General features: G+C 39.1%; 1 protein-coding gene across 1 annotated transcript in view; it reads left to right on the top strand.

Moving 5' to 3' along the window:
- The first annotated feature begins 13,427 nt into the window (after window positions 1-13,427).
- PTPN14 (protein tyrosine phosphatase non-receptor type 14) overlaps window positions 13,428-16,183 on the top strand; it is a 71,807-nt gene continuing 69,051 nt past the window's right edge. Inside the window, exon 1 of the mRNA XM_079297503.1 lies at window positions 13,428-13,639. Within this exon, the coding sequence (XP_079153629.1) occupies window positions 13,466-13,639 (174 nt within the window). The 5' untranslated portion in view covers window positions 13,428-13,465. The remainder of the gene's footprint in view (window positions 13,640-16,183) is intronic.

The raw sequence follows: 16,183 nt of genomic DNA, 5'->3' as shown, positions 1-16,183 counted from the left end.
CTGCAGTGAAAAAATGTTTTCTCTATGTTGTTTGCTTTGCCTATCTTTTTTACTTTTCCTCCATACTCTCTCTCCACTTTATGCTAAAGTGATGCTTCCCTCCCTCTGCAAATGAAATTCTCACTTAAAACTAATAAATAAATAGTGTATGGTTTTTTTCCTAGTGTCAGGCCCAGTACTTTCATAAGTCATAGTAGTGAGTGGGTGTTTTTGAGTCTTGCTTACATAGCCCAGTGCCCTGAAGAAGGTTCCAGGAATATGAACTTGGTCTTTTGGCTCTACTAATTTATTTTTTTAATTTCCATTGTGAAAACATGGTAGTAGATTTAGTGCTGTCCTTGTCACTGTCAGAAGACATTTATCTGCCAGTACATACATCCTACTGCCAGTTAAAATGTTTGATTTACTGGAGTGTTTAGAGATAGAAACAAAGGATTTTGAAATTTGTCCATCATCAGTAGCAGGTTAGCTTTTCTTCAAAGTGGCACTTTTCTTGCTTACTCTTTCTTGGTATAATCATAATGCTTATGCTTGGATATTTTGCCATATACATTTTCTAATTGAATTCTGGACTTTGTGATTCTAATAGCTTCATATTATTTTTGGCATGAACTTAATGTTAAGGGTTAGCTGTTTTTTACATTGAGAGGTTTATATATTAAAGCTTAGGAAAAATACTGAAAAAATCTAGCAGCTTCATTTGGGGTATGTAATCAATGGTTGCCAATGAAAACTCATGTTATGAAATCCCATAAGGATATGATCATATTCCATCAAATCTTCTTGGCTTGTAACCAAAGAGAAACATGAAGGTGTAAGAGTATTAATTAAGCACAGTTAATGCTTCTTGTTTCCAGAAACTTTATAAAAATAGCCAGGTATAATAACAATAAATTCATTTTTCTTAGGAGGATATCCGGAATTTGACATGCCTGTGTGTGACTGTGAATTCTGTCCCTCCTGAAGAGTGGGGTTGTTTTGAAGACCAGCCCTTCAGGAGGATTCTCCTATTTATGCTATTTGAATGCCTGTGTTATATTTAGGCACTGAAAATGCTTCTGGACTGAGTGTCCTGTATTCTGCAGTGGGGGAGTGGCTGGGAAGATACGAGCTGTTCTGTCTTTCACCAGGGTTCTTAAACCTCTTTTCCAGTGACCCTGTTCCCTCTTAGAGAGTTGTGGCTGAACTGTGCTGCCTCCAGTCAAGAGCAGGTTGTAAACCCAGTGCAGGGCAGTGGTTTGTACTGCAACCACAGCTTTTATTTAGCTGAAAGGGAACACTTCATTTCTGTCACAATCGAGCTGGTTACCTTCCAAACCAAAACAAGGCAACATCACCTCTTCATGATGTCTGTCTGCTGTGTGATGGTCTTGATTTCATCTCTTTTTACCTGCTTAAATAGATCTAGTATGAAGTATGAAGCTGGAAATGGAGAATTAAAGATCTTGAGTCATTATAGTTTATTACTCTAAAGAGGAAAGAGCAGAGCTGAATTACACTTCACAGCGACAGACCAAAAATTGCAGGAATTTCTCATTCCTTACTCTGCATGATCTTTGTAATTGCTGTATCTGTCACTTTATCCCTGGCATTCATTCTGTAAATAATTACCCTGTGACCCTTTGGTCCTTAGTAACTCTTTCAAAAGCACAGCTAATCATTTTATAAAAAAGGCAGGCCAGTTAATTCTTGGCAAGTTTGTCCCAGAATTTTGCATCTGCAAATGCAAACACTGAACTTTAGCAGCAATAAATAAATAGCCTGGGTGGAATTACAGAGCTGTGGCCACTTGGTGGGGAGCATTTCCCTTTCCCAATGACACTGGTGTCTTGTGTGGAGTAGATGTTGCTGTGAGACAGCATCAAGCATGGTTTAGTCTGCTCCATTTTTTCCATCACATACAGCAACTTGCTATTCCATGATTATAGGAATTTGTGTTAGCATGGGCTGGTGTTTGTGGTAAATTGTTGAATGAAAGGCACACTGGTGCCAAATCTTCACTGTGACGTTTGCTTTCATTTCTGTTCAGCCTGTTGCCACTTTGCACTGGATTTAGAAAGGCTGAAGTTGCAGACTTGTCTCACTCCCACACTGTGTTGGTACAGGTTGTTTGATTCCCAGGAGTGGTGCCACACTTAACAGCACTTCAGGAGGCTTGAGTGTCTTCTCAGCTGCCAAGGACAGATTTTATTTACTGTTGGTAAAGCATTCACTGCATCCACACAGCACTGCCTACTTTGCAACAGAGCTAGGAACTGAGAAATTTAATTTCCTTTTTCTTCAAAGTGGATGGGAATACCAGGTTTCTTCCTATCCCTCTTGGAGTTTCTGGGCTTGCTGTGTTAAATCATTTAGCTCCTTTAAGACATGAGTGTAATCTGTAGTCCATGTCCACATTAAGCCACAGAGGAATGTTAATATCAGACTTCAAGTCAGAAAAATGAAATGCTTCCAATTTGCTAACCAGAGACAGGATTACAGGGAGGGCTGTACCATATGGGCTTTCTCCACTTTTTGTTTTTGTTCCTTGTTTCTTCTCTTGCTTCTCTCTGTGTTCCAGTTAAACTGAGTCTTAGGGATACCTTGCACCTTAGATTTCTGCAAGTCCAATTATGTGGTTACAGATAAGTTAACCTGATGCATACAGAGAGACTATTTAATTATTATTTATTTTACTCCACCTTCTTCTTTTTTGGTGTTTAGGTTTTGTACTTAGAAGAAAATAAACTTACATAACCTATATATAGTATTTTTCTTTGCCTGCAGAACTTCAATGGCCACTGCAGTGGATCCAGTGGATCAAAGGCCTATTTGTGCCACTTTGATACAAACATAGAATAAATACACCTACCTGTGGTTGTATAGAAGGTGTTTTGATTTTGTGCAAGTTGTGCTTAGATCCAGGCTATTTTAATAAATTGTGCAATTTAAATTTAGAGTAACCTTGCTGCTTTTCATTTGAGAACTAAAAGTCAGACTAACTCCTGTTTTTCAAAGCTAAGTTGCTTGTAAAGAACAGCAAAACAAGAAATTGTTAATATTCTGTTTTGATGGGTTTTGTCTCTCTCCATTTTAATATACAAAGTGTACTACAGGAGCTACAGAGCATCACAAGCTTGTAAGTCAATTTTGACCTTTATTGCTCCAATTGTACGCTAAGACATTAACATAAAAATGGATTAATCTTAGCAAGAAATAGAGACGGTTTATTTTAAAGAATAATTTCTTTATGACAAGATAAAATTTTCTGCAAAACAATTTTTCACTCTGAAGTACTGCAAAGCAGCTACTTTCTCTAATAGGGGCAGTTAACAAAAGTGAGTTTATAATCTCATTAAAAGCTGATAACCTCAGATATGATTACAAGTAAAGCTATCACCATATGTTAAAGGGTGAGTATTTTGTGCAGACTTATGGTGAAAGGTTGTAAAGTGATTATCAAAGTACTGTTTGAAAAGGTGAAAAAAGAATGGCATGCCACAATTTTTAGAATGTATTACAATGAGTTTGTGTATAAAGCTGTAGCATGTATTTTGCACTCCAAAACTAATTTTACTAACCTTCAGCCTAAAGCTGTTCTCTTGAGTAGGATTGATGACAAATACTATGTTAGGGGAAATAAGCAGTATTTACTGCAAGTAAAAAAGGAAAATTCTACATTTGTATAATGAAAGAATATGTGGATGGTACAATTCAGTTGGTACAATTTCTTCCTCTATCAATGTAATTAACAACACTTTTTGGAATACAGTGGAAGTTTGAACTCCTGATTTTTCTCTGCAGCTCATTTGAAACCTTTTGAAAAGTACTGTAGTGCTGAAGGATTAATGCTGATGGCTGAAGCAGTGTTTGAGGTAGAGTTTTTCTGTTAAAAATCATTAGAAAATAAAAAGACATTTGCCATAATATCTCAGTTACTTTGTGCTATCCAGCACTGTGATTCCCAGGTAATTGTTTCCAAATCTTGTTTATTGATATGATCTGCCACAGAGATGAAGGAAGAATGCAGGGGGCTGCTCACAGAGAGGGGTTCTTTTGTAGCCTTGTAATTCTGAGACACCGGTCAAAGAAGTCAGTCACTTCAAAGAAGGTTCCCCCCAGCCTCCCCCTTTTTAGCCATAAATCTTACTTCTAAGTATTTTGACTGTTTCAGTCTAGTGTTTAAGCCCACACAGTGGGCACTGGAAAATAATCCTTTAATACAGAAAGAAAAGTACCATTAGCTCATTTCCGGCAGCTATTCTGTATTTCAGATGAGGTGTTTTGCTGTGGAAACAAATGCACTTATTCACAGGCTGTGGCTGTGTCATTTACATCAAGGCCTATATTCAGTAAAGATAACAGATTTGCTTTCTTCATACATGTGCCCACAATATAATCCTCCTTTGATAGAACTTGAAGGAATTTTTTCAGCATTTTGTAGCATTGATGTTTTTAATGCATTAAGTGGTGGAGAGGCTTTTTTCCATGCAAGTTCAAAAGTTCATGTTATGATCTTGTGTAAAGTATCTACTTGTGTAACTAAATGTGCCTGGTTGTGGTTTGGGATTGACAGTGTGCATGCTTTTTTAACTTTATTTTTCTTCTCTCTCTCCCCCTCTTTTTTTTCTTCACTCTATCACACTTGGCTCTCACTGTTTACCTGCAGCCACTTTTCCTCCTTTGCATTATCTCTGTTCATTACCTAATAGGTGAATGGGACCAATTGAGCCTCTCCAGGATTGTTCTAAACTTCAAGAAACTGAGCTAAGCTTTATTCTTACTGCAAGTCTGCAGGCATGGGTCTTGCTTGACTTGGATTTTGGACTGGATTTTGTTCCTGTAAGGAGAAGGGCAGGTTGGCAGTTTAGAGTGGCCACCATATTGTTAACGTTTGAGATGTTCCAAATTCAGTGCTTCTTGTTGATCTTTCCCCTCTCCCCCAGTTGTGCATATTAAGAAAACATTTTGTTTCCTGGTGGGCCAAGGAATCCATGTGCGTTGCTACCTCCTTATGTGAAACAAATACCTTTTTGACTTTTGCAAGAGTGAGAGATAATGTGATACATTTTGGAATCTGTAGTTATAACCCAGATTTTCCCAGTTTCTGTTTATTTGAAAGACTTGACAATCTTCCATATATAGTTAGATATATATTTAAAAAATGAAGAAGAATAAAAGGTATACAAGCATTACCACTAAGCAGAAATTGTAAAAATTCACTTGTGTAAACCTTTATAAAATCAGAAGAAAGGCAGGAGCAGAAATATCACACTGTGATTAAACACATAGGACTATATTTTGCTGCAGTAACACACTTTCCCAGCAGGATCTCAGCTGAGAGCAGCATTGTGTGAGTCCAGGTAGGCAGCTTCCAGTCTCCATCTGACACCAGAGCTGTGTAATGAGCTGATCTTTCAGTCTCATGAGCAGTGTGGTTATTTGCTTCCTAAGCTCCAAGTGCTCTCTTGTAACTGCTCCATTGCAAAATCCCAGTACAGAAGTGAAATTGCAGCCACCTCTTGAGGATAGGCATTTTTTCATTAAAGCAGGATAAATGATGTTTGAACTTTTGTGTCTTTCTTTTTAATGAAGTTTTTATTGCATTATTTAAACTTGTACACCAACTGGCACCAGTGTGTGCTGGTGGATGTTTAACTAGTGAGAATGCTCTGGGGTATATAATTTTACCCCTATCTGATCCTTGGATCTGTTGGAACTATTGATTCTGCTCTTCATGTTATCCTGTGTTTAGAACTTCTTAGTTTTACTAATGTCTTTCTTTGTAACATGAGAGAATAATGAAACATGCTGTAAGAAGTCTTTCTGTGGATTTTACTAAGCGTATCATTCATTGTTTTTATAATGTTTTTGCATGCCCATCAATCACATTTAGCAGGAAATGTAACCTCCTAAAAATCACTGTAGCTCTAGCAAGTCAAAGGAGATGAAAACCTTTAAAAAGCCGACTAACTAGAAGAAAACTAAATGGCACCAATACTATGATTGTAGTCAGTAGGGTAAAACAGGGACAAAATCCTTTCAAATATGCTCAGACATTTTAAGTCACTTGAGTACAATGGATTTTAAATTGACCATTACAGTAATGGTTAGGCTTTTCTGGTCTTTGATTCAGTGAAAATTTAGGCTGCAAGATCTGGTGCCTTTTCTGAAGGGTGGCACTTAGAGATCAGTTGTTGTACCAGGTTTAAAAGAAAGATGTGCCAAAATACCAGAAAACATAACACATAGAGATGTTGCAATATTAACTCCTCTTATAGACATTCAATTACAGAATGCTGTACTGGGGAAGAAGAAAAAAAAAAAAGGTGCAATTTGAACCAACTGGGTATTTCAGATAAAAAAAAATTTTGATTCTGACATAGCTTTGTAATACAGGAGTAATGAGGATGTGTTCTGGGGTGTTCCTTTGTTCCCTGAGACCTGTGATTTCACAAACTGCTCTCCAGACCTGACCAACTGAGGTCAGTTAAGGAAGAATTGCTCTTATTTTATCCTTTTCTGTGCTCTGTGTTTTTTTTCTACCCTCTGAGTAGATGGGCTCCTCACTCTGGGCTCTGCTGTGATCTATCTAAACTCACTACCCAAGCTGAAAAGGGGTAGATCATATTCTCTTACTAAGTTAGGGAGGCGAAGTGGCTAAACAAGGAGGAGGTTCCAGCAGATTTTCAGAGTTGGCACAAGACAAGTTGTAATGTGCTCTGGAATTAAGGGAGGGAGAAGAGATCAGGACCTCTCTCCATTCCTGGCAGAAGTGAGCTCTTAAATGAGATTGCCTCAGGTACAAAACTGCATCCTTGGATGGGTGCCATCCAAGTTCTTGGCTGTGTTTAATTTGAGGTCTTGCAATAGCACAGCCAAGGTGTGAGAGGGTTGTAAATGGTTAACTGCTGTACCCTGCAGACCTAAACCCTGCCATGACACAGAGGTGGAGCTGCTGCAGCCACCTGGCATGGTCAGGCAGCATTTCCTATTTGGAAAGGAAAAGTATTGGACATAGGCATTTTGATTTGGTAGGGGTTTTTTTTATTATTATTTTTTTAACTTTAGAACATGAAGTTCTAGAAGGGGAGGGGTAACTCTGCCTTCATTACTGTTTTGATGTGGATTAAAACTGATCACAATGGCAATGCAAGGCAGGCAGCTATGTCACTTCATGCAGATGTTACTTCTAACTTGAATGCTTAGACTACCTTAAAAAGAGCTCTCCATCAGTAGTTGCCTTAGGCCTATTGAATTTCTGTGGGTATTCTAGAGTGATTAGTAAGAAAGTAATGGGTAAAGTGCCAATTTGCAGTTTGAGAAGTTCACATTTTGTCTGCAATGGAAACTTTGTTGGACACAAAGACTAACTAGAATCTATAAAAATACTGGGTACCTGTGGACCTTGTCATAGAAGACAAGGTGCTGCCTGGCAGATTTGTACCCACAAAACTGTGTTTGCACAGTTGTGGTGAGTTCTGTGAATGCACAAAAAAGATGTGTTTACACTGAAAGTGTGGAACTTGCAGGGGAGACAAGGAAGGAATAACAACTGGTGCATGTACTAATCCCCATGTGCTTCAGAATTATTGAGTATGTTCTCTCTTGGGTACTGTCACAAAGGAAAGGCAAAATTTTAATTGGTTTGAATTGAAGTTGTTATTTTGGCTTTATTTAGACCTCTCTAGATGTTTTATTTGGACTACTGAAACCAGAAGCTGACCCAAATTGGATACAGTGAAAACACACAACAACTTAGGTTAAAAAGGATCTGTTAGAGCAGAGGTGGATCTGATGGAGAACACAAGTTTTCCTGGAAAGGGAAAGCTGTGATTGGATTGGGAAAGTAGAAATGCTAACAGAGATTGTTTTTTGATCTTTGGCCACTGGGTATTGTTGTCTGGTGACTCACAAAAATTGTAGTAACAGTAGCAGTTGTCTTCTGAGTTCAGTGTCTTAGAGAAGCCTTGGCATCTGGACACAGCTGTGGGATCTCTAGATGCTTATGGACTCTTAAAAGTTCTGTATAGAATATTAGTGATAAAAATTGAATTATATTGTAATTTGACTCCCTTTCCAGAATGTAGAGGTGAGAGTGTTAATAGTTTTATTACTGTTTGGATTAGGGAAATATTTAAATTCCTACCTGCAAGAATTTTCAAGGAGATTTAAATGCCTGAGGTTGATGCCTCTGTCTCACCAGGGACTGTATAAACAAATAGCTGAAGGCAGTGGCCTTGCAGCAGAAGACTTCTTATTATGTAAAGGTAAAACCCCCCTTTCATCTGCTCAGAGATGAATTTGACTCCTGAAAGGCTTTATGCGACTTCCACAGGCACAGAAATGTTCCTTGCTGTGCTCTACCTGCATGAAACTGCCATGAGAGCACTCAAGGGCGAGAAAGCTGCTTCACAGGGAGAGATCTCCTCCTCTAGACACAGCTCAGCTAGATGGAGGTGGATTGTGTCAGAGCTGGTCTCCCATGCACTGCTGTTATTTTTACTCTTCCCTAAAGCTGCAGGCCAGCACAGCACTCCTCTTGCAGCTGCCATGCCATGCTGTGGTCTCTGCCCAGCCCAGGGTTACATACTTCCCTTAGGTGTGCTGCTGCTCCTGCAGTGCCAGGAATGCTGGAGGGCTGCCAGGCACTGTTGGTAAATACAGGCTGCAGTTTGACATAATTGCTCTCTTCCTGGAGTTCCAGAAATTACGTACAAGAGCAAATGAAGTGAAGGGAAGCATTCTGCTTTAAGTGCATTTCATAGCAGATGATATTTATTCTTTTTTTATGCTCCTTTGAATGCAGTACAGTCTGTACCTGTTGTCTGTAATAGAGAAGAGAGTCACATACTTGGAGATGTCCTGAGAGTTATATTGGCCTTAATTATTTACAAGCTTTTCTTCACTTCTGACCTTCAAATAAATTTAAGAAAATGAAAGAATGCCCAGTGACTGGAGCAGTGCCCTTCACCTCTCAAAGCAGCTTCTGTCATATATCCTCTTCCTCATGAAACACCAAGGAGCTCAGCTTCCCTTGATTCTTCAGTCTGTCTTTCAAAATTACTAACAAACAAAAAACTTGCCAGCCCTGGCTGACTTTGGAAGAACTAAGGAAGATTTTTTTTTATTTTTGCCTTCTTTTGGTTTTAGGTTTGGAAAAACATGTCAAACATTACTTCATTTGCTTTTTGTGTAGTAGTGGTGTTTAACCTGGTTTCACTGTAATGTCTCATTAAAAACAAACAAAACCAAAACAAACTCCCAAAAAATTAATGATTTGGAAAGCCACAAATTTTTATCTGCTCTGTTATCCTGAAGATGTTTGCTTGGTCCCCAACATGGTGCTTCCAAGATATTCTTGGTTGTATGAATTAAGCCTTTTTTATCCCCCTACCTTTTGTACATGAGCAGCAGTATTCTGTGACTGTGCAGTGGGGAAATGGTACCTCTTGAAACCCATTCTATATAGAGAAGGATTTTTTGCAAGAATGATCAAGGACTCATTCTATCCCCCCCTTGCAAGATGCAGTGGTGCTGTGGAGGAATCAAATGCTGTTGGAGAGATCCATACCTCTGCTTTTGTACAGACAGTGTGCTGGTGAGGCAAATGGAGATGTTTCTCTTCAGTCACACATATAAAAAGGGACAGGTAAGAGTGTCTTGAGCTGAGGTGTATGTGGTTTTCTTTAAGCTGTTTGCTAGTGAAGGCTCTTAGGAGAACTTGTGTTGTGCTTGGCATGAGGTCATGAATTAAAGATTTAGTTTTATTCTGTGTCATATTTGAAATTTGTTTTTGTTCTTTATTCTGTTTTCCCATTTTTGGTCTTCACCATTCCATAGTGACTGACTTCATCCATATGGCTTCTTCAAGTAAATACTGTAATAAATCTGATTCCAATGTCTGTGATAGCAAAGGAACTATCTTGTTCCGTTTTTTCTTTGTCTGATGAAGTAGGGGAATATCAAATTTTACCAAGAATCCACAAAGACATTGTATCTCTTTATACTGATGAAACTGCATTTAAAAGGCAACTTTTTTTTTTTTTTTTAATAGCTGTTTTCTGAGAAATGGTTGAAGGACTTTAAGTTTTTTGTGTGTTTTGTACGCCTACAGAGAATGTACTTTAAACATAAGGAATTCCCACTTAGCAGTATGTTTAAATTCCAAAGCTTATGCTCTAACTAAGAACCTTGTTTAATTCAGCATACTTCTTAGAATGAGCTTAATTTGCAAAGAGCAATTGATACACAAAAAAGTCCCAAAGGAGTCCAGTATAAAAGTAAATTCTTAATAGAAAATTTCAGTTTAAAAGATGATGTGTCTCCCTTTCACACCTGAAAAGCTCTTAATAGAAATCCTTTGTTAACATTAGAACAAGTTCATGGTTATCTGATAAGCTGTTTGTAGGCTTGCATTAGTTTCACTGGTTTTGTTTTAAGTGGAAGTGTGAGTTTGAGGAGGGGAGTGTTGTGAATGCCTGCACAGCTGGGATGACTTTGTTAGGGACATTGCTTCCCAGGAAACCTTTAAATGGGGCAAGGAGATCCTTCATTTCAAAGACTAAAACATTTCTGTCTCTCTTTTTTTCAGTCATCTACAAAATAACTATGAGTAAAATGAATGTTCCTGATTATTTTAGGGTGATGCAAACATTGAAGAACCTAGTTTACCTTTTGGTGCCTGTAAGTGACTGGTCTTTTAGATCTTCCTTAGTAACTTTAACAGAAAACCCAGTGAGAAGCTGGTCAGACATTCAGAGTATATGTAAACAGAAAACTGACATCTGCATTGATTTGAGAATTATTAGTTTTTACAAGCTGAGTAAATATGAGCTGTTTTTAGATGTTTCCAGCCTTGCCATCCCATTTAATTCTATAACTGGAAGCTAGTTAAAGTGTGACCTTTCATGTGAGAGAGATGTCATTGGGCATTCATTCATTTAAGTTAAATGAAAATGTAACCCAGTCCATATTAAACAAAGTGCATCCATTAACGCATTTGAGCATCTGCACCTTGAGAAAAGGTGCTGGCTGATTGCCCTCAGCAGAATTAAGGAAAAATTCCTGTTCTTTTACTGCTTTTGAAAAGCAAGGGAAATACTGGCCTTGTTTTCCTGAAAGTATGATGCCACTTAGAGCAATTAATTGACATTCTGGTATTAGTTGACATTTCTGGTATACAGGAGTTACTGGGTTCATTCCAGAATGACATGTTTGCACACACACCTTCTGGGATGGCTTGTCCAGCTGTAGCTGTACCTGGACAGCAAGGCCAAACACTTGGGGCTTTTTAACTAACATCCTTAGGCTACTGCTAACTGTACAATTGCTGTACAGTTCCCTTGCTCTGCAACGAAATGTGTGTAACTAACAGTAATGAAAGATAAAAGTCTCTTTTGAAATTGAATTGGCTAACTAGAACTCTCCATGTGTCCAACTTAAAATAATCTGTGAAGCCAGAGACTGAGCAAAAAATTCTCTTCTTGATAAGATGTAGTTCTCCACACCTTCCCTCTCTGTAATTTCCTTTCATTCTTCCCACTTTTCAGATTCAGGCAGTAGTTTTGGATATGTTGGTCAGCGAAGTAATTGATGAGTAGTTGGCCAGGGGTTAAAGCAGCAGCCTGTCCTGCATGATTTGGTACAAGGTCTGCATCCATTCTGAGCAGTGTTGGACAAGCTGGTGAATGTTTGTTTCAATTCCTTTTCTCTGAGTCTTGGGTAACATGCCCCTGACTCATCAGATTGTTGTGAGGATGTATTTATGTCTTTGATGGCTTCTGATGTTTGAACCATGCAAGGTATAACAGCTCTCTCATGCAATTATGTGAAAATAATACATGATGGCTGTACCCATGAAAGCTAAAAATGGGAGGTTAAACCACAGCAGCTAATTTGATAGGTTTGTTTGCATTTCAGTCAGGTAGCAATGCTCCTTCTCAGTCTCTAGGCTTTTCTCTGGTGATGCTGGTAGACTACCAGGCTAGTCACACACCTAACCAGTGGTTTTCTGTTTGTATGGGGATTTTTTGAGTTGTTTTGTTTGTGTTGCTCTAACTCCCTAATAAATGTCAAGTTATACTGACTTTGGAAAATACACTTTGTGTAAAAATGTGATAATTATTTTGCTAGTGTAATGATAACCACTGTAATCAATCAGGCAGCTTTTAATAATCTCCATAGCAACTAAATTCAATAAAAAGTGAAAATAACTGATTCATGCAGTTGTGTGCCAAGGGATATGTGTGGGCAATGTACTATCTGTTTGAAATGTCACACTCAGCTGATGCATTCAAATGATGCATACTCTGCTGGCAGTGCCTTCCCTTGATTCTCTTAAGATATGAGGAAATGGGATCTAGTTTTTCATTTGCAGTATTATTGGTTAAGAGAAATGGACTCTTAAATGCCAACGTTAGTGTTCTTCTACTTTTTACTCCAGAATATTCAAACAACACCAGAAAGACCTGGTAGTAATTTGCTTCATTCCTTTTACCACATGGAAAGTGGCATTTTACAGCTGGTTATGTCAGTGCAAATGCTTTGTTTTAGTTTAGCTTGAACCTGCTCTTAACTAAACTTTTTTGGCTTGCTTCACTTTAAAATAAGTGGTTCTTGCAGGTGAGGATCATAGCTTCTTAAATGTCATCACTTCTGTATCTCTAGTTCTGTCTACTTTGTGTTTTGCTCAGCAGTTGCATATATCGCTGATAAATTTTAGAAGTACTAGTTAAAAAAAAATACCTAGAATATGTGTGTCACTCATTCCACCTAGAAGGGTGAAATGCAGAACTGCTTTGGAGCTGGAAGCCTCAGAGGAGGCTCCTCTGAAATGGCTCAGACGCTTCTTGCTTTTCACATGGATATTTTAGGTTTGATTTTTTCGGAGGTGCTGAGTGCCTGCATTTCCTGCGGACTGCAGCCAGCCTTTTTTCTTTCAGGATCGCACCTCTTTTCAATGCCTCTATTCCTTAGTTTTTTAAACTAGTTTTCAAAGCTGGCCCGAGGGCATGAAAACTCGAAGATTATGTTATAGACCCCTGTGGTGGGGGTAATGGTGGGAGAGTTAGCACCTCTGGATGAGTGCCCTGTAGAGCTGCTGTTTGTGCTGAGCCTCTCAAAGAACGGCTTTGCAATTAAATCCGCGCTTTAAATTCCGCGCCAAATCAGTATTTTGGAAGATACCATAAGGTATTCATTTGGGATACGTAGTAGGTGCCTGGCAATCCTGCGTGTGGAGGTGTTTACGTGATGCTTTTAAATGTGACTCTTTTTTTCTTTCCCGCTGAACTTGTTTCACACTTCAGTGAAACTTCAGTCCGCTTACTGGCGTGTGTTTTGCAGGATTCCCTTGGAATGGACAGCCACCCGTGTTTCTGGAGGAGAGCAGTGCCAGCTGGAGGAGCCTTGCCGGCGGGAGGCCAGGAGTGCTGAGAGCTGCTGAGAGCCGGGGCCGGGCCGGGCAGCCCCGCCGCCTCCAGCCATGCCTTTCGGGCTGAAACTGCGGCGGACCCGGCGCTACAACGTGCTGAGCAAGAACTGCTTCGTGACCAGGATCCGTCTGCTGGACAGCAACGTGATCGAGTGCACCCTGTCCGTGGAGAGCACGGGCCAGGAGTGCCTGGAGGCTGTGGCTCAGAGGCTGGAGTTGCGAGAGGTGAGGGCTCTGCTCAGGGCTCTGCGCACCCATCGCGGCTTTGGGAACTCTTTGTAACACGGAGTTTCCTTTCTTAGAAAGGCACGAGTGTTAATTTTCGAGCTGGGATGCCAAAGGACAAGTTACAGTAATTTTTTTTTTCTGAATGTAACCCCGGTTTCACCGGTGCTGGTGGCTGAGTTGTGCAAGTGGGAAGGAGAATCCCAGCTTTTAAACATCCCCCTTTGTATAAATTCTCTTGTTACTATAAAACTGAAGTAGGCAACAGTAGCAACTAACAGTGTTTTACTAGTAACAATTGGAGGAAGGTGGGCTTTTTCTTCATTTGTTTTGTTTAATATTTCACATCTGAAATCCTGAAGGGCTTCTTTTACATTCCCAATGCTTCTGGAAAAGTTGAATAAATCAGTCTTGTATTCAAGACTGAAATACTTTCTTTTCTACTTCTTGCTGTAGATTGCAGTGTTTAAGTGTTGAATCCTTTATAGAAATAGCTCTGCAATGTGCATGGCACAAATGAGCTGACTTTCTTACCTTCTGTGGGCTCCCTGTGTGTATCCTATGTGCTTCTACACTTTTGCAAATAGTAAGTGAAAACCCATTCCCTGGAAGTTGCTGTGTTATCATCTGGCTGTCCTGGCTGATACTTTCTCTAAGCACAGCAGGGAAATTAAAAATACAGCAGTGTCTTATGCAGTTGGCCCATGGTAGTGGAGGCAGCTGGAAGGTAGCATACAAATAGCTACAATATCTGAAAACAAAACAAAAATTATTTTATATTCCTTTTTTTTTTTTTTTTTTTTTTTTTTTTAATAATGATGAAGAGTGGGAGAATAATCTCACTCTATGTGTGTGTCCAGAATAGGCTGAGAATGTGCAGGCAGGAACAGGGAGAGAGGATATTGTATAGTGTTTTTCTTTCTTGGGTGGGTTTTTTTTTTGTTTTGTTTTTTAATATGAATTTTAGCAGAATCATCTCCCCTCCCCTTTACTTACAGAGATGAAGATTCATCAATGAATAATTTTTCCATTATTTTTTCTTTCTGTTGGTGATGCCCTAGGGTGTCCTTAGGGAAGAACATAACTTCTCTCTTTCCTTCCAGTGTAGAAAGCAGTGAAATGATTGAAGTGATTCTCCTCATGTTCCTTGTGAGCTTATCTAGTTGGTGCAGCAGAAGTCTGGGCCTTCTGATTCTTTCTAGAGGTCCACCTGCATTTGCAAACAATAGCTCTGTCAGGGGGTTAGTGTTCTTTTCCACAAAACATTTTGTGATTTCAGAACATGTTTTGTTCCACTTTGGAGCAAAGTCTGAAGTTCCAACATTTTCCAGAGAAATGAAATTAGACAGTAGAGTAGCAAAGGAAGGTGTTTTGGTCAGTGTTCAGTTCTATGGGGGTTTTCTCTTGCTTTGGATTTTTTAATTTTCAAAATTATTTCTGTCATCCAAAAAGAAATATGTCAGCACAAAAAGTTTGTGTTTCAAGATAAAAAAAAATATTTTAACAACATAGAAGAGAATGCTTTGATGTTGTTGGAATGCATTCCCCTTCTTTCATCACCCTCCCTGCCTTTTTTCCTAAAGAAGGTTTTGGCAATGTTGAACTGGTTTTGTAAAGTTCAGATTTCAGCAGAACAGCATTTTTTTTTACAGAAGTGGGTGTTTTGGGGTTTTTTTAGGAGAGAATTACCTACCTCTTTTAACTCTGAGAGGGTCTCTATGTATCCTCCTCTGCTCCTTGGATGAGGAACAATTGGAGCTAGCAAGCTTGGAGGTGCCTGGTGCTGTTCTTTCTTTCAGACCCCAAATTAGATTCTTCTTCTGCCCCTGTAGTCTTCCTGTCACTGTTTGTAAAGATAATGGAGTAGTTTGCTGACTATCCCCTTTTGTCTCTAGGTTTACCATAGTTTTGGAACTCACTGTCCAAATTCTACAGAACGGGCAAAAATATTTTCACAAAGCTCAAATTTCTACAAGATTTGTGCAACTGGATAGCTGAGAAAAGAAGCCTGTTAAGCATACTGAGGCAAAAATCCTTGCAAGAATTCATATCAGAGAGAGACTTTTAAAATTCCCTGAATGCAGCAAAAACTGCAGCTGGCATATGCTTTTTCTTAGAAAACCTGATGTTCAAGTATGGATAAGCCAACCTTCATTAAATCCCATGCTAAGAAAATAGTGCTAAAACTCTGTTTGTCTCCTTCTCGGGTAATACCTCAATTTGGTTTATGTTCAAATAAATCCCAGGTGTGCCACACCTTTTACCAAGTTAGGAATGCATCCACATCTCACTCAATCCAATTTCTTAGAAATAAACAAAAAACTGTCAAACCCTTCCTGTTAAAAAGCAAAACTCTCTGAGATTATGCCTTGTTGTGAGGGACTGTCGATCATACCACACATGACTGAAAAACAGTATCTAATGGATTATGCATATTTCTATTTGATCTCTGGGGAATGCAACTCCTTGCCTGACTGACTCAGGGTTCAGGAATAGGTCAGTAGAAAGTGGAGCCATGTAACTACTGTAAAATCTGGTTTTATC

The sequence above is a fragment of the Erithacus rubecula genome (assembly GCF_903797595.1).
Source record: "Erithacus rubecula genome assembly, chromosome: 2".
Lineage (NCBI taxonomy): Eukaryota > Metazoa > Chordata > Aves > Passeriformes > Muscicapidae > Erithacus > Erithacus rubecula.
Note: the sequence above shows the minus strand (reverse complement) of the source record. Positions and strands in the feature narration are given on the sequence as shown.